This window comes from Hemitrygon akajei, chromosome 11, assembly GCF_048418815.1.
Source record: "Hemitrygon akajei chromosome 11, sHemAka1.3, whole genome shotgun sequence".
NCBI lineage: Eukaryota > Metazoa > Chordata > Chondrichthyes > Myliobatiformes > Dasyatidae > Hemitrygon > Hemitrygon akajei.
The window spans coordinates 167,815,209-167,838,987 of record NC_133134.1 but is presented as its reverse complement, the minus strand read 5'-3'; the positions used below and the strand labels follow the sequence as shown (position 1 = coordinate 167,838,987).

Sequence of the window (23,779 nt, the reverse complement as noted above, 5' to 3'; positions counted from 1 at the left end):
AAGGCAGTATAAGAATCCTGTGACCACAACTAGAAGGTGCCAGTTTGTTGGTTGACTTGTGTATGAGTAACCTCATTCCATGGGACTTAGGACTATCAGTTCTAAGTCTAACCTTGTTCCTGAATTATCTACTAGAACCAAAACTCCGGGCAAAGACTCCCTTGGAACCCTTCCCACACTCGCTACGACGGCAATGCCTCCCGACTCAGCCTTCGCGCCCATGTTCAGCACTTGGGTTCGTTCCACCGCCATGTCCGTGCAACAGGATGTCCTTTTAGAATGGAAATGAGGAGGAATTTCATTAGCCAAGGAGCAGTTAAACCGTGGATTCTTTGCCACAGGCAGCTGTGGAGGCTAAGTCTAAGAAACTTTGACTGTGGCATGATTGTTAGTGCCAGGCAGGGTGGTTTGAGAATCTCAAACAGCTAATCTCCTGGGATTTTCATGCATAACAGTCTCTAGACTTTACAGAGAATGGCAAGAGAAACAAAAAACATTGTGAGTGGCAGATCTGCAGGTGAAAACACCTTGTAAATGAGATAGATGAGATGAGACGCCAGACTAGTTCAAGCTTGCAGGAAGATGACAATAACTCAAATAACCACATTTTACAACAGTGGTGCACAGAAGAGCATCTCTGAATGTACAACACGTCGAACCTTGAAGTGGACGAGCCACAGCAGAAGAACACGAAACTACGCTCAATGGCCACTTTATTGGGTACAGGAGGTGCCTAATAAAGTGGCCACCGAGTGTGTGTTCTATGATTTAAGTTATCATCTTTAGAGCCTGCAATATCAGGCAGCACACATGGACTGAATAGAGGTCCAACTACTGAACTGAGGTTTTTGGAATCTCCTACATAAACTGATTGCAGCTTCCCAGCTGCTCTTTACTCAAATCTTTCCCTGCCTGCAGATATCAAAAATTCTTCCCAGCTGGTGGCTAATAAACTCACCCAGATGTAGACGTACATCAATGGCTGGGCTCCGCAGGCCATCAGGCAGATACTTTGTAGGAGACTTTCATTGCGTGTGCACCATTATAAGGTAAACGCGGAAAAGCGAAGCTGCCAATTTCACCTGTCAGCTTTTATTTTTCTTGTGTTCCACAACGATGAGTTTTTCAGATGTAACCAAGGCAATGATGTGGCCACAAACTCATGAAATCAGCCCAAGGGGAGGGGTTGATGTTGATACCTCTGTTCACTGGACCCCCTTCATCCTACCTCTTCAATTCTATCTTCAGATCTTCCTTTTGCCAAGAATGTTCAAAGTAAATTTATTATCAAAGTACGTATATGTCATATTCACTACCCTGAGATGATTTTTCTTGCAGACGTTCACAGCAGAACAAAATACAATAGAATTACTGAAAAACTACACATAAACAAAGACTGACAAACAACCAGAGTGCAAAAGAAGACAAACTGTGCCAATGCAAAAGAAGTTAATGAAGGTGAGTTGTATTCTTGAGCGTGAGTCTATAGGTTGTGAAATCTGTTCAGAATAGAGGTGAGTGAAGTTATCCATGTTGGTTCAGGAGCCTGATAGTTGAGGGGTAATAACAGTTCCTGAACCTGATGTTGTGGGACCTAAGCCTCTATACCTCCTTCCCGATGACAGCAGCGAGAAGAGAGCATAGGCTGAATGGTGTGGGGGTGGGGGGGGGGGGGGGATCCTTGATGAAATGGTGAATACTCACCTCAACACTGAGCTGATCACTGAACACAACCTATGGACTCACTTTCAAGGATTCTGCAATTCATATTCTCAGTACTATTCATTTAATTAATTATTATTATTATTTGTATTTACACAGCTTGTCTTCTTTTGTACAATGGCTACTTGTCAGTCTTTGTGTATAGTTTTTCCAATGATTCTGTTGTGTGTTTTTGCTCTACTGTGAATGCCTGGAAGAAAATGAATCTCGGAGTAGTATTTGGTGATGTATACCAACTTTGATAATAAATTTACTTGAACAGTGCTCAGGTCCAGTCTACTGTCATATGCATAAGTACAGTGAGGTACAATAAAAGATCTGTTTACAGCAGCATACCAGTCATTTAGATTCAGAGGACAAGACTCAGAACATAACTTATACCCACATTATACAGTATAAGACAGTGAAGAAAGAAAGATTGCAAAAATATGTATGTGTAACATCAATTCAATTCAAGTTTAATTGTCATTCAACCATACATAAATACTCATGAATACTGCCAAATGAGACAGCATTACACAGGGGCCAAGTTGCAAAACACATACCAACAGTCACACACAGCACATATAAGATAGCAAGCACATATTGGTACAATAAAAGAGTTGGAACTCGAGCCATTAATCTACAGTCAACCACAATAAATCTTGTCTTCTGCTGAGTGACCACTGGGGGGCAGCATCCACTCCAGCCTGGACACACCACACCTCCCCTGGTGGAGCACACCAGCTCTCTCCTGGTGGCCATAAAAAGATGACACCATGGCTTGAAGCCTAGTCCTCGCATGTATAAAGTAACAAGCACATATAGAATATTAGCAAAATACAACTACGTACTACATACATTGCTCAAATGACAGGAGGAGGGTAAAGGTGGGTTACTAGTGCCTTAAAATGAGTCACTTTGGGCAGATGGGGCTCATCACCCATGGTTGGCATCTCACTTAGGAGCAGGCAAACTCTGATCTCGAACCTCCTCTGTCTTGTGGATAAACCCACTCATAAGGCAGGCTTCAGAAACAAACCCTGAGGAAAAGTCCGTAGCTGGGGTCCCCAAAGCAGTCCTACGTTGAGTTCAACACTGACTGGCAACTTCTGCAACGCTGCTGGTGCCAAACTGTAATGGTCTCCGCTGTTCCTTTGAGTCCATTAGTTGTGAGGAGAGGGGGAGCCTCCTGCATAGGCAACATCTTGCTCTCCATATTGTACTGCCCTGGCTTCTGTACCGGTTTGCATATCAACATCCATGGTCGAGTCTGATCAGCAGTCAAAGACAAGTTGTACACAGCAAGCTGCCCACACAGCAACCATATCTTTGCCTGGTATTGACTGAGGAATAGTGCCACAGGAGAGTCATGCATCTCTCAGAATCATTGACTTGTCATGAAATTTCTTGCAGGACAGTGCAAATTTCTATAAGTTACAATATAATATTGCAAAATAGTAAGGTAGTGTTCATGGATGGAGGAAAAGAAACTGTTCCTAAAATGTTGAGACAGTGTCTTTGATCAACTATAAAGAAGGAAAGACAGCAGCAATATTTCAATAGGAGTTTGAAGAGATTTGGTTTGTCACCTAAAACACTCAAAAACCTCTACAGATATACCATGGAGAGCATTCTGACAGGCTGGTATGGGCCAGGTGGGGGGGAGGGGTGGTACTACTGCACAAGACCGAAAGAATTTCATCTTGGGTTCTAGCCTCTGTAGTATCCAAGACTTCTTCAAGGAGCAGTGCCTCAGAAAGGTGACGTCCATTATTAAGGACCACCATCAGCCAGGACATGCCCACATGCTCTCTTCTCACTGTTACCATCAGGAAGGAGGTACAGAAGCCTGAAGGCACACACTCAACGATTCAGGAACAGCTTCTTCCCCTCTGCCATCCGATTCCTAAATGGACATTGAACCAATGAACTTTTTTAAAATATATATTACTTCTGTTTTAGCACTATTTTTAATCTATTTAATGTACATATATGTATACATAAAATAAAGGTGTGTACATTACTTAATGTAATGTAATTGATTTACTTTTTTTCTTTCTATTTTATCATGTATTGCATTGTACTGAGTTAACAAATTTCACAACCCATGCCAGTGATAATAATCAATATCCTGATTCTATTTCTGATACTCATTCAACATTGAATTGAATTGGCTTTATTTCTTACATCCTTCACATACATAAGGAGTAAAAATCTTTACGTTACATCTCCGTCTAAATGTGCAACATGCAATCATAGTAATTTATAATAATTTATAATAAATAGAAAAGGCAATGTAATATAGAGGGTCTTGTATCTTGTTCCGGCTGGCAGAAACAAGAAGAGAGCATATTCTGGATGGTGGGAGTCCTTAAAGATGGATGTCCCCATCTTGAGTCACAACCTCTTAAAGATGTCCTCCATAGTGGGAATAGTTGTGTCCGTGATGGAGCTGGCTGTATCTACCACCCTCTGCAGCTTCTTCCAATTCTGTGCATTGAAGCCTCGATACTAAGTGGTGCTGTAATCAGACAAAATGATATCCATATCTGAGGAATTTGTTAGAGTCTTTGGTGACATGAATTTCTGAATTTCTTCAAACTCCTAATGAAGAAGACCAGTTCATCATCTTAATCAATAGACAGCTGCTCTGGCAATGTGACACACCCTCAGTGGCATGTCAGCACATTAACCCAGGTTTCATAGTCCAGTTTTTAAAGGTAGCTCAACCTCCAACCTTCTGATACCCTTCTGAGCTAAGGGGCACTAATGAATCATTTTAGGCCGGTTATTATGATGAATATTGTGCAAATCTGAACAGCACATTACAGAACCAATGCAAGTGCATTTAATAGATTGCCTGGGATGCTGCCAAGACTGGAAATTAGAGCTATTAGGAAACATTGGATTAATTTCTACAGATGCACATTGGAGAGCATTCTGATTTGTAAGCCGAGGATTTGCGAGAGGCTGCACAGGGTTGTAGACTCAGTCAGCTCTATCAAGAGCACAACCCTCCCCATCATCAAGGACATCTTCAAGACAAGGTGCCTCAAGAATGTGGCATCCATCACGAAGGAACCTCACCATCTGGGACTTGCCTTCTTTTTGTTATATATGGAATACAGTGTCGAGGAATGTATGATAATGCATTTTGGTAAAAGGAACAATAGTGCGAACTGTTATCTAAACGGGGAGAAAATTCTAACTTCAGAGGTGCAAAGGGACGTAGGAATCCTCATGCAGGACTTTCAGAAGGTTAAATCACAGGCTGAGTCTGTGTTAAAGAAGGAAAATGCAATGTTGGCATTTATTTCAAGGAGAGTAGAATATAAAAACAAGGAGATAATGCTGAAGCTTTATAAGACACCAGTCAGGCCACACTTGGAGTATTGTTAACAGTTTTGGGCCGTTTATCTCAGAAAGGATGTCTTGTCATTGGATAAGAATCCAGAGGAGATTCATGAGGATGATTCCAAGAATGAAGGGGTTAACATATGAGGAGCATTTAGCAGCTTAGGATCTGTACTCACTGGAATTTAGAAGAGTGCGTGGGGATCTCATTGAAACCTACTAAATGTTGAAAGGACAAAATAAGGTGGATATGGAGAGGATGTTTCCTATGGTGGGGGTATCCAGAACTAGAATCAGAGTGGGAATCAGGTTTACTATCACTAGCATGTGACATGAAATTTCTGATCTGCAGCAGCAGATCAATGCAATACATAATAAAGAAGAGAAAAAGTAATAATAAATAAATAAGTAAATCAATTACAGTATATCTACATTGAGTAGATTTTTAAAAGTGCAAAAATCAGAAATACTGTAAATTAAAAAAAAGTGAGGTAGCATCCAAGGATTCAATGTCCATTTAGGAATCGGATTGCAGAGGGGAAGAAGCTGTTCCTGAATCGCTGAGTGTGTGCCTTCAGGCTTCTGTACCTCCTCCCTGATGGTAACAGTGAGAAAAGGACATGCCCTGGGTGCTGGAGATTCTTAATAATGGACACTGCCTTTCTGAGACACCGCTCCCTGAAGATGTCCTGGGTACTTTGTAGGCTAGTGCCCAAGATGGAGCTGACTAGATTTACAACCCTCTGCAGCTTCTTTCAGTCCTGTGCAGTAGCCCCCCTCCATACCAGACAGTGATGCAGCCTGTCAGAATGCTCTCAACGGTACAGCTATAGAAGTTTTTGAGTGTATTTGTTGACATGCCTCAACAAATACAGTCAAAATTGAGTGTACAGCCTCAAAATTGGAGGGACAACCTTTTAGAACAGAAGTAAGGAACATCAAGGGATATGATGAGAGGGCAGGTGTGTATGGGGTTGAATGGGATCTGGGACCATCCATAATGGAATGGCGGAGCGGACTCGATGGGCTGAATGGCCTAATTCTGCTCCTGTGTATTATGGTCTTATGATTACAATAATCAGGGAGGAGGTACATGAAGCTGAAGACACACACTCGGTGTTGTGGAACAGCTTCTTCCCCTCCACCATCAGATTTCTGAACAGTCTGTCAACCCTTTTTTTGAACAAATTATTTATTTTTGTAACTTATAGTATTATTTATGTCTTGCACTGTACTGCTGCCAATAAACCAACAAATGTCAGTGATAATAAACCTGATTCAGATTCTTGTCTTTGGGGCAGAGGTCAGATTAAAGTAAGGTGTATAAAATTACAGGGGTCATGGATAAAATAGAAAGAACCTATTTAACCAAGTACAGGCATCAAAAACCACAGTACAGAGATGTAACGCAATTGATAAAAAGATCATTACTAAAAAATCTTTTCATCTAGAGGGTGGTGAGTTAGGACTCATAGTCTAAAAGGGTGAGAAAGGTAAAAACATTTAAACAGTTTCACCGTGGATATCCAATTCCTATACAATTCTATCCCCCATCAAGAAGGCCTTAAAGCTCTCCACTTTTTTTGTCAACAAAAGAACCAACCAGATCCCACCACCACCCTTCTCTGTCTCAACAATTTTTCCTTCAGCTCCTCCCACTTTTCTCCAGACTCGAGCGGTAGCTGTGGGCACCCACATATGCCTGCCTTATCATCGGCTGTGTAGAAGAGTCCATGTTCCAAGCTTTCCCCAGTAATGCTCCCCAACTCTTCTTCCGCTACACTGACGACTGCTTTGGTGCTGCTTCATGCATCCCTGCTGAGCTCATCAATTTTATCAACTCTGCCTCTAACTTCCACCCTGCCCTTAAATTCACTTGGTTGGTCTGTTTCTGACATGCCTCTCCCCTTTCTCGATCTGTCTCCATCTCCAGAGACAAACTGTCGACCGACATCTTTCATAAACCTGCTGATTCCCACGGTTACCTTGACTATACTTCTTCCCACCCTGTCTCCTGTTCCCTTGTCTCCGTTCCTTCATCTCTGCTGTACCTAATCTCAGGATGAGGCTTTCCTTTCCAGGACATCAGAAACGTCCTCCTTCAAAACATGAGGTTTTGCCTTCCTCCACCATTGATGCTGCCCTCACCCGCATCCCCTCCATCTCCCAACATCCACACTCACCCACTTTTCCCGCTGCCTTACCAGTGACAGAGCTCAGGTCGCCCTTCCCTACCACCCCACGAGCCTCCGCATCCAACACATCATTCTCTGTAAATTCCGCCATCTCCAAAAGATCCAACCACAAAAACAAACCCTACCTACATCCGTGACACTTCACGTGCTTGGATCTTTTCAATGATTTCAGGTTCACTGGCCCCCATTGTCTTATTTTTACTATAGATGTCCAGTCCCTATACACTTCCATTCCCCACCAGGAAGGCCTCAAAGCTCTCAGTTTCTTTCTGGACACCAGACTCAACCAGTTCCCCTCCACCACCACTCTTCTCCGTCTAGCGGAACTTGTCCTCACTCTTAATAATTTCTCCATCGGGTCCTCCCACTTCCTTCAAACAAAAGGGGTAGCCATGGGCACTTGCATGGATCTCAGCTACGCCTGCCTGTTTGTCGGCTACATGGAACAATCTATGTTCCAAGCCTACACTGGTGACTGTCCTGCACTTTTCCTATGCAACATCGATGACTGCATTGGTGCTGCTTCCTGCACCCATGCTGAACTCATTGACTTCATCCACTTTGCCTCCAACTTCCACCCTGCCCTCAAATTTATCTGGTCCATTTCTGACACCTCCCTCCCTGTTCTCAATCTTACTGTTTCTATCTCTGGAGACAGCTTATTCACTGATATCTGTTATAAATCCACAGACTCTCACAGCTACCTGGACCATACACAAAGTACACTGCAGATGCTGTGGTCAAATCAATACATACAATCCGGTGCATCTATTGCAATCTAGTGCATCCGGTGCTCCCAGTGCGGCCTCCTCTACATCGGCGAGACCCGACGCAGATTGGGGGACCGCTTCATCAAGCACCTCCGCTCCGTCCGTCATAACAGACAGGATCTCCTGGTTGCCACCCACTTCAACTCTGCTTCACATTCCCATTCGGATATGTCCATACATGGCCTCCTCTACGGCCATGATGAGGCCAAACTCAGGTTGGAGGAGCAACACCTCATATACAGTCTGGGTAGTCTCCAGCTCCTTGGTATGAACATCTAATTCTCCAACTTCTGGTAATTCCCTCCCTCTCCCTTCCCCATCCCACTTTCACTCTGCCTCCTCCTCCAGCTGCCTATCGCCTCTTTCATGATTGTCTTCTTCTACTACCGATAGCGCCTGCTTCCCCTTACACTACTGCTTCCCCTCCCCCACCCCTTTATCTTTCCTCTGATTGATTTATCACCTGGCACCTACCAGCCTTCTCCTTCCCACCCTCCCCTCACCTTCTTTATAGGGCCCCTGCTCCCTCCCTCTTCAGTCTGATGAAGGGTCTCGGTCGGAAACGTTGACTACTCGTTTCCACGGATGCTGCCCGACCTGCTGAGTTCCTCCAGTGTGTTTGCACGTGTTTACCTGGACTATATTTTGTCCCACCCTGTTACTTGAGAAAACACCATCCCCTTTTCTCAATTTCTCTGTCTCCACTTCATCTGCTCTCAGGATGAGGTTTTTCATTCTAGAATGAAGGAGATGTTCTCCTTTTTCAAAGAAAGGGGCTTCCCTTCCTCCACCATCAACACTGCCCTCAACCGCATCCCTTCCATTTCATGCATGTCTTCTCTTACCCCATCCTCCCATCACCCTACTAGGGATAGGGTTCCTCTAGTCCTCACCTACCATCCCACCAGCCTCCAGGTCTAGCACATAATTCTCCAAAACTTCTGCCACCTCCAGTGCGATCCCACCACCACGCACATCTTTCACTCCAACACACACAAAATGCTGGTGGAACACAGCAGGCCAGGCAGCATCTATAGGGAGAAACACTGTCGACGTTTCGGGCCGAGACCCTTCGTCAGGACTAACCGAAAGGGGAGATAGTAAGAGATTTGACAGTAGTGGGGGGAGGGGGAAATGATAGGAGAAGACCGGAGTGAAAGGTCACTGTTTGTAGTTCCCCTGGAGCTGGTTCATGACTTGGATAGAGTCAGCGCACGCTCCCCCGCCTCTGACTCTCATGGGCGCGCCCTCCAAAGCGTGCACGCGCACCTGTCCCTCACGGGCGCGTCCTCCAAAGCGCGCGCGCACCTGTCTCTCATGGGCGCGCCCTCTAAAGCACGCACGCGCCTCTGACTTCGCGTGCACGTCCAGCCCTGCCCTTTAAAGCGTGCGCGCCCGCGCCTTTACCCCAGAGCGCGCGCCTCCGATACGCCGCGTCCCCGCCTCCGAGCTCGAGTGCGCACGTTCCCGACATCATGGCCGGTCTGGAGCTGCTTTACCACTCGGTTGCCCGCGACCTGGTTTCTTCGCGGGACCCGCTGATCTGCTTCGTTCACTGGGAGCTCATCCGGGCCGGCTTCAAGTGCCTGGGGACCGGGGACCAGGTGAGAGGGAGGCTGAGGCTCTGGAGGCCGGCCTGGGCTCCCGGCTGACGGGGAAACGAAACCGAAAGTGCGGCTTGACTGCCTGGCGGTACCGTTCGTTGGCCGCAGCCCGACCCCTCTTTCCTTGCCCCACATAACGCAGGGTGGGCCGGCAGGGCAAAACAACTCCCCGGGTCCGGAGAGAGCGCAGGAACCGAGCCCCCTTGGACAGGGGTAATGAGGGAGCAGGAGCCCTGAGCGACAATGCAGGGTACCTTAGTGTATTGGTACTGGCGGCTGCAGAATATCCAAAGCAAGACTATTACGTTTGTAGAGCTCATTTAATTTCAGAAAATGTCCCCAAATTTATTGAAAGATTACTCATAATATAAATTGGTTAAGTACATGGATGGAAGGAGTATCGAGGGCGGAGTCCAGGTGCGGGTCGATGGAGCTAGACAGAATAAGAGTTTAACACGGACGGAAAGGACTTTCTGTGCTGATACAGTGACAGTCTTGTCTTGCATAACGTCCATACAGATTATACAACACAGGGTAAAACAACAGAATCAGAATAAGGTGTTATGTTTACAGAGAAAGTGCAGGTAGGTAAGATGGATTGTGACGTCAAGAGACCATTTTATAGTAGGGGACCATTCTGTAGTGTTTATAACAGTGGGATAGATGCTGTCCTTATAGTTGTTGATCACCACCATTTGCATTTAGAAGTTTTTCCTAACTTCAATTCCAAAAAGTCTAACTTAAAATTTTTAGACCATGCCCTATCACCCTAGAATAGTAATGGGGATAAGCTCCCTCCACCTCCCAATGGTGTGCGCCTCTGACAACCAAGTCCAGCTCCCGGCCTTCGCGTGTGGTTGAGCTACTAACCTTGGGGGAACCGTTTCCTACTGATAGGAGAAGGGGCAAAGGCGGGTTTCTGGTGCCTCAAAAGCAGTTACTTCAGGCAGGTGGGTCCTGTCAGCTGTGGTTGGCAGCTCATCTAGGAGAAGGAAAACTGATCTCAGACCTCCGCTGCCTTGCGGTTATACTCACTCATGGGGAAGGCTTCAGGAGTAAATCCCAAGGGAAAAATCTGGAGCTGTAATCCCTAAGGCAGTCCTATGTTGAGGTCAATGCTGACTGGCAACTCCTACGATGTTGCTAGCGTCAAACTTTATTGGTCTGTGCTCGACTTTTGGATACATCAGTTGGGTGGAGAAGGGGAGCCTGCTACATGCTAACAGCTTGCTCTCCACATCCTACTGCCCTGGCTTGCATACCTAGAGAGCTAGGATGTAACATCCATGGTTGAACTTCATAAGTTGTCATATGTGTACTGATGTACTTTACACCCTGGTTCAGAGAAACATTTTCTGGTTTCTATATACATTATATGGTTATAAACAGGTATATAGTTAAATGACAATAAACTTGACCCCAAGCAGCAGAGGCCTAACATCTCAAGCTCCCTGACTAGTAAAAATTGATCCTCCCCAACTAACTAATCTAGATGATGTCAACACTAAACCTTCTGAAATTTGGGAATGACACCCCTCAGTTTTGATATCTTAGCTTGTAATTTTCCCCTTCGAGTTTTAAAATTGTTTTGCTAAATTTCCTTTCCCAAGGACAGCATGTTCTGCCTAAGATGGAGTGATCGGCTCTGTTCATGCTGTGCCAAATTGATTCTGATTCTAAGTGATATTTATTGTTGAGTAACAGATACAATTTTCTGATGTTTGGGTGTTTAGTGAAATGCTACAAAAGCACCAGCTATCTGGGTTCAATTCCCACCACCATCTGTAAGCAGTTTGTGTGTTCAGCCCCTAACCTCATGTTTCTTCCCTATGCTGTAGTTTCCTCCCACGTTCCAATGACGTATAGAGTTAATTGGTCACATGGGTGGTGTGAGCTCATTGGGCTGGAAAGGCCTGTTACTGTAGTTTAGCTAGAACTAAAATAATTTTGGCAGATTGCAACTAAAGCATTTGCAACATCCTTAGTAACTTTCTTTAAATAACCCCTGTATTCTTAGTCCTCTGTACGTTACTTGAGAAGTGTTTCCAAAACTTTCCATCATGTGTGACTTGCCTACATTTGCTAGTGGTGGAAGCAACAGCACAAGCATTGAGGCAAGGATCCTCCAGACCCAACTATGCTGGACAGGTCATGTAATCCGCGTGGGTGAAACAAGAATCCCCAGGCAGCTGCTCTACAGTGAGCTTGAGCATGGCAGTCACAATCAGGGCCACCCCAAAAAAAGATACAAAGACAATTTGAAGTCGTACATCAAATGGGCAGACCTCCAGCCTCAACAACTTGAGGAGTCCGCAACCGACAGGGCTGCGTTGCGTGCCCCGACCAGAAAAGCTGTATCTGACTTTGAGGATGACTGAAATGGGCGCCTTGCAGTAGCACGAGACCGACAACACAAAGCTGAGAATGCACCTGTTCTAATAATAGCCATTCCATGTCCAATCTGCAACCACACGCGTGCTTCGGCCTCCGAAGCCACACGCGTATCCACAGGTGACTTCACAATGTTTAGTCTTCCTCAGACCCCGAGAGACAGCCACCAACCAAGTGGTGGAGAGAATGAAGGTGGTTAATGATGTACCAATTAAGATGGCTGCCTTTTTCTAGATGGTGTTAAGCTTCTGAACTTAATTGGCAATGCACTCATCCAGCAGTTGGAGAATATATCGTCATTGTTTGGACTTGTGCTTTGTAGATGGTGGAACAGTCTTGATTAGTTGGAAGATGGTCATTCAGTATGGGACACCCATCCCAATCACAGTATTTCAAAATTAAAATGAAGCTGCTGGTACTGGAAACCTGTAAACAAGCAGCAGTGTGGAGGTTATAGAGTATTACAGCACAGAAACAGGCCCTTCAGCCAATTCGGTCCATACGATCTGATCTTCTGTTTAGTAGTCTCATCTCCGCGCACCCAAAGACCACATTCCCTCCTAGTCCCCCATATCTATCCAAACTTCTCTTAAAGAGGAACTGTAAAACAGAAAACACTGCAGGTCTGGAAGTGTGAAGTAGACGCTGTTAGAAATACTCAGCAGGTCAGGCAGCATCTGTGGAGGGAAACTTTGATTTCCTTTCTATAGATGTTGCCTAACCTGCTGAATTCCTCCAGCATTTTGTGTGCGTTAAAACTGAGATGAGGTGACAAGTGAAGTGCCATCAGGACTGGTTGGCACAACAAATCAACAGGACAGGAATCCTTTATGCTTCTCCCTTCCTACTTATCACTTTTAAGCTTACATGTGAAAATGTGGGGTGCACCATTTTTCTGAAGAGCTGAGAACAGAATCAACATTGTGCACTCACACAGCTGACGTAATGGTGGAAGTCAGGTCATTTTAAGAAGTAACAGCATGTTGATGGGCCTTTGTGGCTCAACAAGCCTGCGCCACCCAGTTACACCTTGTGACTAATTGACCTACCAACTCTTGCGTCTTTGGAATGTGGGAGGAAACCGGAGCACCCAGAGGAAACCTGCAGTCTGTACAAACTTACAGACAGTGGCAGGAATTGAACCTAGCTCGCAGGCGCTGTGAAGTGTTACACTAACAGCTACGTTACCATGCCACTCTGGCCTTCACTGATGAAGCAGCTGGAGATGACCGGCCGAAGGGTACTACCATGATATTCAATAACCACTACTATTTTTCCTGTGCTGTAGAATCTACTTAGTTCCAATATTTTGACAAAACTACTTAAAGCCAATTCTACTGTCATAGCAGTCACTGGCCGTCCATCCCAAAAAGTCTGTTCCATTCCCTTACTGTTTTTATCCCTGTGGTGGCTAATGCATCACTTCAGTGCAAACTGTAAGATTGGAATGCGATACCCACCGCTGTCTATGAGGAATTTGTATGTTCTGCCCCTGACTGTGTGGATTTCCTCCAGGTGCTCTGGCTTGCTCCTACTTTCTAAAGACACGCGGTTAGGGTTTGTGAGTTTTGGGCATGTTGCGTTGGCTCAGGAAGTTCGGCAACACGTGGGCTACCCAGCACAATCCTCGCTGATTTGATCTGACACTGACAACGTTATTTCATTATATGTTTCAATGTACAAATAAAGCTAATCTTTATCTCTATTTAGTTCCTTTCTCAATCTGAAATAGACACACAATTAAAAGCGCTCTTTAAGTAACTAGGAGGAGAATTAATATCAGTGAAGGCCAGAGTGGCATGGTAGCGTAGCTGTTAGTGTAACACTTCACAGCGCCTGCGAGCTATAGGTTCAATTCCTGCCACTGTAAGTTTGGACAGACTGTGGGCTTCCTCCGGGTGCTCCAGTTTCCTCCCACATTCCAAATACTTGAGAGTTAGTAGGTCACCTTTTAATGGGAAGATAGTTTGTCTTGCGATGCGATTGATTTTACAGAACTGTATGTGGCAACCCTCCGCAGGCCTCAGCTGATGATAAGCAGAAGGAGCTGTTACCCATGGGCTGGAATGCAAGTCAGGAACTGTACACACTGCGTTACCGTTCCGACAACAATCAGACAGTGCTCCTGCTAAAGGCAATGGCTGTAGGTGCCAGTCTGATCATTAATGTTATGGTAAGTGCAGTATATAATTAATCTAGTGTCTAATATTTATTAGAAGTGTGATCTCTGATCAGAAGCTTGAGTTGCCAACATATGGAACTCCATTGGTTAATGTGCAGGAGAGGGAAGAGGAAACCATTGCAAAAGATACTTGCACAATCAAGGTGATGTCAAGCAGAACTGATCCAATGGAGTTGAAGTTTTGGTGGAGGATGATGTCAAAGTTGCAGAGAAATCAGGAAGGGCAAAGGTGAATTGTTGCCATTCCGGGCAGTACTGTTTGTGAATTTAATTATTTGTTGAAAAGGTTCAGATTGAGCAGTTAGAGAGCTGAATATGCTTGGAGAATTGTGTTCAGTTGTGATTGCCTCATAGGAAGGATGTGGAGGCTTTAGGGAGGGTACAGAGGAGATTTACCAGGATGCTCTCTGGATTAGAGCACATGTCTTATGAGGATAGGTTGATCAAGCTAGGGCTTTTCTCTTTGGAGTGAAGGAGGAGGAGGAGAGGTGACTTGATATAAGGTGTATAAGATGACAAGAGGCATAGATTGATTGGACAGCCAAAGATGTTTTCTCAGAGTGAAATTGGCTAATATAAAGGCTCATGATTGGAGGAAAGCATAGAGGAGATGTCAAAAGTAAGTTCTTTTCACAGAGAGTGGTGGGTCCATGTAATGTGCCCAGGATGGTTGTAGAGCAGATACAAATGTGGAGCAGACTCAACAGGCCAAATGGCCTAATTCTGCTCCTATATCTTATGGTCTTCTTGTGGGCATTTTAAGAAACTTAGATAGACACGTGGATGGTAGAAGAATGGAGGATTAGATTAATCTCAGAATTGGTTAAAAGGTCAGCACAGCATGGTAGGCTGAAGGGCCTGTACTGTCTTATGAGTTGTGGGATAGCTGAATGTGGATGTGTAAGACAATTTTTTTGTACTAAGTATGCTATGTCAATGATGGTTGTTGCTTAGAACTGGAGCTACAAATACTCTCAGTAGTCATTACCAGTTCTGGATTAAGAAGCAATCTGGATGTTATTCTGATTATTTGGTGATAATGGATCAGTAATGGGCATGGGGAACGATCTGAATGGAGAAATTCCTCAAATAGTGGGCTTACCATTATCTGACAATTCAGGTTGAAAAGGGGATGAAATAGAAATACGTTTTCAGGAGCATGTAGGCGAGAAGATTAATAGAAAGAGTGAGGGTTCAGTTGAGAAATGCAGACATTAGGCGTGGCAGCTGAAGGCATAACTGCCTGTGCTAACCTGTTAAAATTCAGGTATGTGCAGGAGTCCAGAATCATTTTTTGTGACCTAAAAGGGTGCCCAGTGTACCTTGCAGCTGATGAAGTCTATTGAAGAGTGGTCACTACCGTATTCTAGGTATTATTGGAACATGGAGTACTGAGGTATTTAAATATTGAAGAGATCTATAGCATCCAAGATTCAGTCACACCAAGTGCAGACCAACAAAAGCAAACATGATTTAGTCTATGGCCAAAGCGGTAGGTTTCTAATGATGACAAAGGCTGAATGAAGCTTTAGTCTTGGAGACCTTTGGGTTTTGTAGAGCATATACAGAGCACAAGGATGAATTTGTAATTTCAATTTTTTCTTTTGTTTTCAAAGCCCCGGTGGTCTTGTGTTTTCCTGTCTATTTCCCGGTTCAACTCTTAAGATTCTGGTCCCTTGCACCTGTCTGAATTTTTATCACCCTGTACTAGTCGTTATGCCGTCAGCTAATGAGACTCCTAGGTTAGAATTGTAAATCTCTAAACTTTTCTATCTGTTTTGCATTTTTACTTGTTGAAACCTGCTTCTTTGAGATTTTGATTGAAGTCACCTTAAGTGGCTCAGTGCCAATGTCTGTCTGATATCCCTCCTAAGTAAACAGGAGTGCTGTGTTATGTTATATGCAGCTACATAAATGCAGGTTATTGTGCCAAAGACCTAATCTGTGAAGAAAGGCAATTGAATGTTTTAATTTTCCTTATTGAGGTACTTATATGTACAAATAAAAGACTTAACCACAGCCACCACTTACTCTTGCCCACACTGCACCAGAATATGGGGATTCTTGATCAGCCTCTACAGCCACACGAGGACCAACTAATAGACAACCCCTTAGAAGGACATCATACTTAACTCGAGTGATCTAGTGCTACCTGTATGTGTAGAAGTGGTCAATCCAAACAACAATAAATTAGGATGGTAGTCAAGCTAGCCCATAAAAAGAGCAATTAATTTTAAAAAAAAGAGTAGGTGCCAGAAAATAGTTTTTCCTGAGAGGAATGACAAATACAGTAACGTATCTGTGGAGCAAGAATGATAACGGAGCAGTGGTATTTAAACATTTTTCCTGAGATACGTTGGCCATGGTACACATTGTCAGGGAGTGCCAAACCAGGCCTGCCAAGCTGAAATGTGGACTCGACAACAGTGGCTAACATTGAATACTACTCTGTTGTCATTGTTGTTGCGCACATACATAACAAATACTTGATTTGAAGATTGGCCGAAGTGATAAAGGCAGTTAGATGTATTGGAAAGCTGGATGGATGAATCAGAGTGGACCAAGTGGTCTTTCTCGTCCGTCTCTAACTGTCTCTTGATCAATTCATTCTATTGCTAATTTTTTTCTCGCTTTTCAGAATTGCCAGTCTGAACAGGTTGTAGATTTAACAGTGAATTTAGATGACTATATCAGCTCAGAGCACCTGCAGCAATATGACAGGTAAATATACAAGAAGAGCTTGTTTTTGATGCTAGTACTACACACTATATGAAGTATAACATATAGCATATTAGTGGGTTGAATTGTCAATAAGAACCAGGGTCTCAGTTTTCCTCATAACTTGCTACCCTGAAGTACGGTTATTAGTTTAGATTTTCTATAGTGGGGCAACTAATCTAAAATGTATTACATGTTTATTTATTTATTTAGAGCTGGGGTCCCCAACCTTTTTTATGCCATGGACCCTTACTATTAAATAATGGGCCAGTGGATTTAGTGATACAGCATGAAACAGGTCCTTCTGGCCCAGTGAGCTGCACTGCCCAACACCCTATTTATTTAACCCTGAGCTAATGACAGGACAACTTACAATGACCAATCAACCGATGAACTGGTACATCTTTGGACTGTGTGAGGAAACTGGAGTATCTGGCACAAGCCCACATGCTCATGGGAAGAACGTACAAACTTCTTACGGACAGCGTCAGAATTGAACTGTGAACGCCAGTGCTCAAGCTGTAATAGCATCATGCTAAGTTCCATGCTACTATGGTGACGTGGTAGTGTAACAGTTACAGGGTTCAATTCCTGCTGCTGTCTGTAAAGAGTTTCTTTGCTCCCCCTATGACTGTGACTTTCCTTCAGGTGCTCCAGTTTCCCCCCACTTTCCAAAGATGTATGGGTTAACGATTTAATTGTTCACAAGGGTCTAATCGCCAGTGCGGACTCATTAGGCCGAAAGGTGCTGTATCTGTAAGTATAAAAATATAAATGGGGTTCGCAAATCCATTCTAGTTGGTCTGTCAAACTGTTTTAAAAGTGTGAGCACCATCAAACATGCTTTAATCCTCTTTCCACCAACTAGGGTGTCTGATTTCAGTGACCGATTTTTTTTTTGATCTTCAGTACATTTTAGCTGGAATCTGATGAACATCAAAACACCTGCAGAAGCAGGAAATATGCATTTAGAAAGAAAACCCAAAAACTGGACCTCCCAGCACATTTGCAAGCATCTGTGGAAACAGAAACTGAATTAATGTTTTAGATTGAGGGCCCTTCGTTGAGTCCTGATGAAGAGCCTCGACTCAAAGTGCCAACTGTTCATTCCTCTCCATAGATGCTGCCTGCCCTGCTGAGCTGCTCCAGTATTTTTTTTGTGTGTGTGGGTGGGGGGGGGGGTGTGGGGGTGTGTGTGTTGCTTTGGATGTCCTGCAGCTGCAGAATCCCTAGTGTTTATCCTTTATTGTATTTTCATTTTCTCTCTCCTAGCTCTGTCAAAATATCTTTGGTCTAAAATGTTAACACTTTTTCTTGCAAATGCTACTTGAATATTTCCAGTACTTGGTTTATTATTCTGAAGAAATTAGCTTTTATAAAATGTTTGCACTTAGTTCTGCATTGCAAGGACTAACTAAAGCCCAGGAAGATGGGCTTCTCTGGGAAGGTGTAACTTGGGAGATTTCACAGTTTCTGAGGAAGGCAGGAAGGGAAAGCTGTACCGTCAGCAAATCTTCACACCTATTCTGTGTAACAAATTAGCCAAGTCATTCAGTGCTGTTGTGTGTGAAAATAATTCCACTCCCAGTGCAGACTTCTTCACACTGACCCCACATTTATGGCTCAGATTGCCCAACTGGCCAAGAATGCTGCTGCTTTTTCTGGAAGGATCAATATTGACTGGCATTCATTCAGCAAAAGGGAAATAAATTTTTTAGAGATACAACGCGGAAAAGGCCCTTCCGGCCCAACAAGTCACACTGCCAGCAACCCAACAATTTAACACTAGTCTAATCACAGGACAATTTCCAGTGACCAATTAATCTAGCAACCAGTACAGCTTTGGACTGTAGAAGGGAACTGAAGCACTCAGAGGAAACCCATGTGGATCCCAGGGAGAATGTACAAACTCCTTACAGATAGAGCCGGAATTGAAATCTGAACTTTGGAAGTCCCTAAGCTTTAATAGTATCTTTCTAACTGCCATGCTACCATGGTGCCCATGTGATTCGACTTTGTACCGGCCTACAGCAGAAGAACAAGTTCAGATAGTTGTAATCTGAACTAAAGGAAGGACTGGCAGTTTTCATGCTATCCAGGAATAAACAGATTTCTTCACAGTCAATATGGTAAGACTCTTGGCACTGCGGAGGATCAGAGGGATCTTGCGGTCCGAGTCCATAGGACACTCAAAGCTGCTGCACAGGTTGACTGTGGTTAAGAAAGCGTAGGGTGCATTGGCCTTCATCAATCGTAGGATTGAGTTTAGATGCCGAGAGGTATTGTTGCAGTTACCGGTATATAGGACCCTGGTCAGACCCCACTTGGAATACTGTGCTCAGTTCTGGTTGCCTCACTACAGGAAGGATGTGGAAACCATAGAAAGGGTGCAGGGGAGATTTACAAGGATGTTGTCTGGATTGGGGAGCATGCCTTGTGAAAATAGGTTGAGTGATCTCGGCCTTTTTTCCTTGAAGCGACGGAGGATGAGAAGGCACAGTTTTAAGGTGCTGGGAAGTAGGTACAGAGGGGATGTCAGGTAAGTTTTTTACGCAGGGAGTGCTGAGTGTGTGGAATGGGCTCCTGGCGACGGTGGTGGAGGCAGATATGATAGGGTCTTTTAGGAGAATTCTGGACAGGTAAATAGGGCTCAGAAAAATAGAGGGCTGTGGGTAACCCTAGGTAATTTCTATGGTAAGGACATGTTCGGCACAGCTTTGTTGGCCGAAGGATCTGTATTGTGTGGTAGGTTTTCAATGTTTCTGTGTGGTGTAATTGTGATTGCTATTTTACTATGGGAAACATGCCAATAAAACGAAAGAAAATCACGCCATTGTGACACGCAAAAACCAAACTGCTGGAGGAACTCTGGGTCAGGCAGCATTAATGGAGAGAAATAGACAGTCAACATTTTGGGCATAGTGCTATTGATATTTATGCAAATTTGATTCCATATTCATAGTTTAACCTCTAACTTTATATTTTATATAATTCCTTATTCTTTTAATTGTTGAATGTTGTTTTTTGTTGCGTGTTGTGCCAACACACGGTGGCAAATTCCTAATACATTTAAATGTATATGGTGAATAAGGTTGATGCTTGATCACACTCTTTACTGCTTTAAAAGGATGCTACATAACAAGTTAAACTCAATGAAGGACTGTTCTTTGAGTTCTACACTTCTGTATCCTCTCTCACTTATACCTCATCCCAAATAGCACTCCCTGAGTTGCAAGTCCAGACTGTAGGCCAAGGTGTCTTGACTAAAACCCAGTCCTGTACTCCTCTGCTCATTCTGGCAATTGGGACAGGAATAGGAAGCAGTTCTCATCCTTCCCTAGTGCATTAGTTTCTTCCTCCTTTTGCCCTTTATCTCTTCCACAGCTTTTCACTAGATTCTCACTTAATCCATCCTACCTTCGCCTTCACCGGATCTCACCTATCGCTTGCCAGCTTGTGCTCCTTTCCTCCCCCGTCTTATTCTGGCTTCTTCCCTTTTCCTTTCAAATCCTGATAAATGTTCTTGGCCCGAAACGTTGACTGTTTATTCCTCTCCATAGATGCTGCCTGACCTGCTGAGTTCCTGCAGCATTTTGTCTGTGATAAAATCCATTGTGATGCCAGTACAGCCCAACTGGCCAGTAAAATTTGAGATCCACCTGATCAACATGAAATTACATTTTCATTTTCACTCCTCACAACAGGGTTTTTCTGAAAACCCTGGGAATAGACAAATGAAAGATATTGAAAAGTTTTTTTTTCTCCTAAGTTAATTTGATAGGGGTGGCATGGTAGCATAGCAATTAGTGCAACATTTTTTTAAGTACCAGCAACACAGGGGGCACAAAATGCTTCTGGCATTTGGTGTCCCCTGGCTCCCCCACTTCTTCCACACCAACACTAAGGAAAGTTACTCCCCTCTGGTTCCCCACCTCCTTCCCTTTCTTTGGTCCAATCTCCTCTCCTGTCACCCCTTTACCTCTTCCACCTATCAGCTTGCACATCATTCCCTTCTTCCCTTCCCACCCACCTACCCTATCACCTTCTTAATTTGGCTTCGTCCCCCTTTTCGATCCTGGTGAAAGGTCTTGATCTGAAATGTCGACTGTTTATTCCACTCCATAGATAGTGCCTAGAGTTCATTCAGCATTTTGTGTATGTTACACAGAATTGGTCTCTTTCCTCTTGATAAAACAAAAATGCTTAGCAAGAGTGTTAATATTTTAAGGTGGTAAGATGAGTCTTAAAGGTTGTTACAAAGGCATATTCAATATTTAGCATTATATACAGGCACTGAATACAAAAGCAAGGGAGTTATGCTAAGCCTTGATAAGGTGGTAGACCATTGTTTGCACTTGGAATTGTGGTGAGCAGAATTAAACCCTTTATCTAAGAAAGGATGTGCTGGCATTGGAGAGGGTCTAGAGAAGGTTTATGGAAATGATCCCATGAATGAAGGGGTTAACGTATAAGAAGCGTTTGATGATGCTAGGCATGTACTTGCTGGAGTTTAGAAGAATGAGAGGGGATCTCATTGAAACCTAACAAATTTTCAAAGGCCTAGATAGAGTGGCCATAGAGAGGATGTTTCCTATAGTAGGAGAGTCTAGGACCAGAGGGCACAGTCTGAAAATAGAGGGACGTTCCTTTAGAACAGAGATGAGGAATTTCTTTAGCCAGAGGGTGGCGAATCTGTGGAATTCATTGTCACAGGCACTGTGGAATCCAAGTCATTGGGTATATCTAAAGCAGAGGTTGATAGTTTCTTGATTAGTAAGGTGCTCAAAAGTTACAGGGAGCAGGGTTTGAAAGGTATAATAAATGGGTTGAATGGCCTACTTCTGCTTCTATGTCCTAAATCAACCAAGATGGAATGGCAGAGCAGACTTGATGGGCTGAATGGCTGATTCTGCTCCTGTGCCTTATAGTCTAATATATGTTTCAAAATGAGTTGCTTTGATTTGTAATGTGCTTATGAAAGGGCAATGAAAGCAAATTCTGGAGGGAATTAGACAAATACCTTAGGGGAAAAGAGGAAGGAACAGAAATTTATTTGGATGATAGCACCAAACAGTGGTCTGAAGTACCATGCTGTTGTCATTATTGTAATAGGACGTTAATTTTCCTCATTTATCCAGCAACCTTTTGTTGAAATTCTAATACAAGCATTTTCTGACCGTTCCTCCAGAGTTTTCAAAAATAAGGACGAGTTACGGCACCTTGTTGAATCCACGATCATTTCACCTTTACTTGGGTCGAAACAGAGGACGGCAGGAGGGTCCCAGAGAGAAAAGAAGTCAGTCCAGCCTTCTTCAAGTGCTGAACAGCACAGAAACACCAGCCCACTCTACATCCCTCCTCGTGTCCCAGAGAGGCAATCTCCTTGGTGAGTGACAAGCTCATGACTGTATTTAAAAGGTGCCTGTCTTTGATTTAACCCTTTTACCTGACAAAGTGAGATTGTGAGAAACTTCAGTACACTTCACTGAGTTTTGTCATGATCACAATGCATCTTACAGACAACTAGATATCTTTTTATTCATCTATCTATATTGTTGAGATACAGTAAAGAACAGGCCCTTCAAGGCGTGCTGCCCAGCAATAACCTGAGCCTGATCACGGGACAATTTACAATAACTAATTAACCTACCAACCGGTATGTCTTTGGACTGTGGAGACTAAAGTGGAGCACGTAGAGGAAACCCATGCAGTCACGGGGAGAATGTATAAACTCTTTCCAGGCAGCAGCAGGAAATGAACCCGGGTCACTGGTACTGTAAAGCGTTGTGCTAACCACTGCACTATAATACCTTTGAAGTGCAGTCTCTGTTGTAATGTACATTTGTCCTTGAGGAACAAATCCCTTACACATCTTCAGATTGTGCAGTGAGATCGTTTCTTACATTTAAAAGGCAAACATGGTCTTGGATTAAAATACAATTAGATAAAGAAAGGAAATGCATTCATATAGTGCCTTTTGTATGAAGCCCACTGAGTTGTGGCTTCCACCAGGACCTGCTCCCTTCAAGAGAGAATGATAAAAATAAGACTCCTGCACAGTGATGGTTGTCTATCGTGTCCAACAATGGCAGGAAATCTGTATGGGAGAGTTTTTAAAGTGGAAAACCTGTTCAACTGGGCTAGTTCCACTCTCTCAACCTTGGAGGTCCAGGTCCAGTAAGCGTCGCAAAATGGGGTCTTCCTTGACTGCAGTGTATGACCATGTCATGTCCTTTGGTTGCCACAAAGTGTTGCAGAGCTGCCTCCTTGGCCGTTGGATGGCACTCTCATCCACCTAGTCCACTGGAGCTGAGTTTGCATGGTAGGACTGATTACCCTCACCTGGTTTAATCTGCTTGTCTCATGATGTGGCTGCTGTCTCATGCAAACAGTTTATTGGAGCCACAAGTGAGAACTGAGTGTCCAGTGGGACCAGAGGTGAGTGCACTGCACCAGAATGGGCACATCAAGCCGTTTCACCAGAGGTGTGTTATCTTTCCTTGGAAACCCCACACACCCAGGAAACAATACTTAGTTTATGACGATATGGTGTGTCGCATGGATCGGTGCTGGGTCCGTTGTTTATCATCTTTGCTAATGATTTAGATGATGTAGTAAACTGGGTCAGCAAATTTGCAGATGACATCAAGATTGAGGTTGTAGTGGACAGTGAGAAAGGCTATTGTTGCCTGCAGTGGGATTTGGTCCAGCTGAGAAAAGCGGCTGAAAAATGGGAGATGGAATTTAATGCAGACACGTGCAAGGTGTTGCACTTTGGGTAGACAAACCAGTGTAAGGTTTACACAGTGAATGATGGAACACTGAGGTTTCCAGTAGAACAGAAGGATCTGAGAGTACAGA

At 43.9% G+C, this 23,779-nt stretch overlaps 1 protein-coding gene across 1 annotated transcript in view; it reads left to right on the top strand.

Moving 5' to 3' along the window:
- Window positions 1–9,436: 9,436 nt before the first annotated feature.
- Window positions 9,437–23,779, top strand: part of psmf1 (proteasome inhibitor subunit 1) — a 62,337-nt gene continuing 47,994 nt past the window's right edge. The window contains exons 1-4 of the mRNA XM_073062200.1: window positions 9,437–9,627; window positions 14,039–14,191; window positions 16,839–16,921; window positions 22,107–22,304. Coding sequence (XP_072918301.1) covers window positions 9,499–9,627; window positions 14,039–14,191; window positions 16,839–16,921; window positions 22,107–22,304 — 563 coding nt within the window. The 5' untranslated portion in view covers window positions 9,437–9,498. The remainder of the gene's footprint in view (window positions 9,628–14,038; window positions 14,192–16,838; window positions 16,922–22,106; window positions 22,305–23,779) is intronic.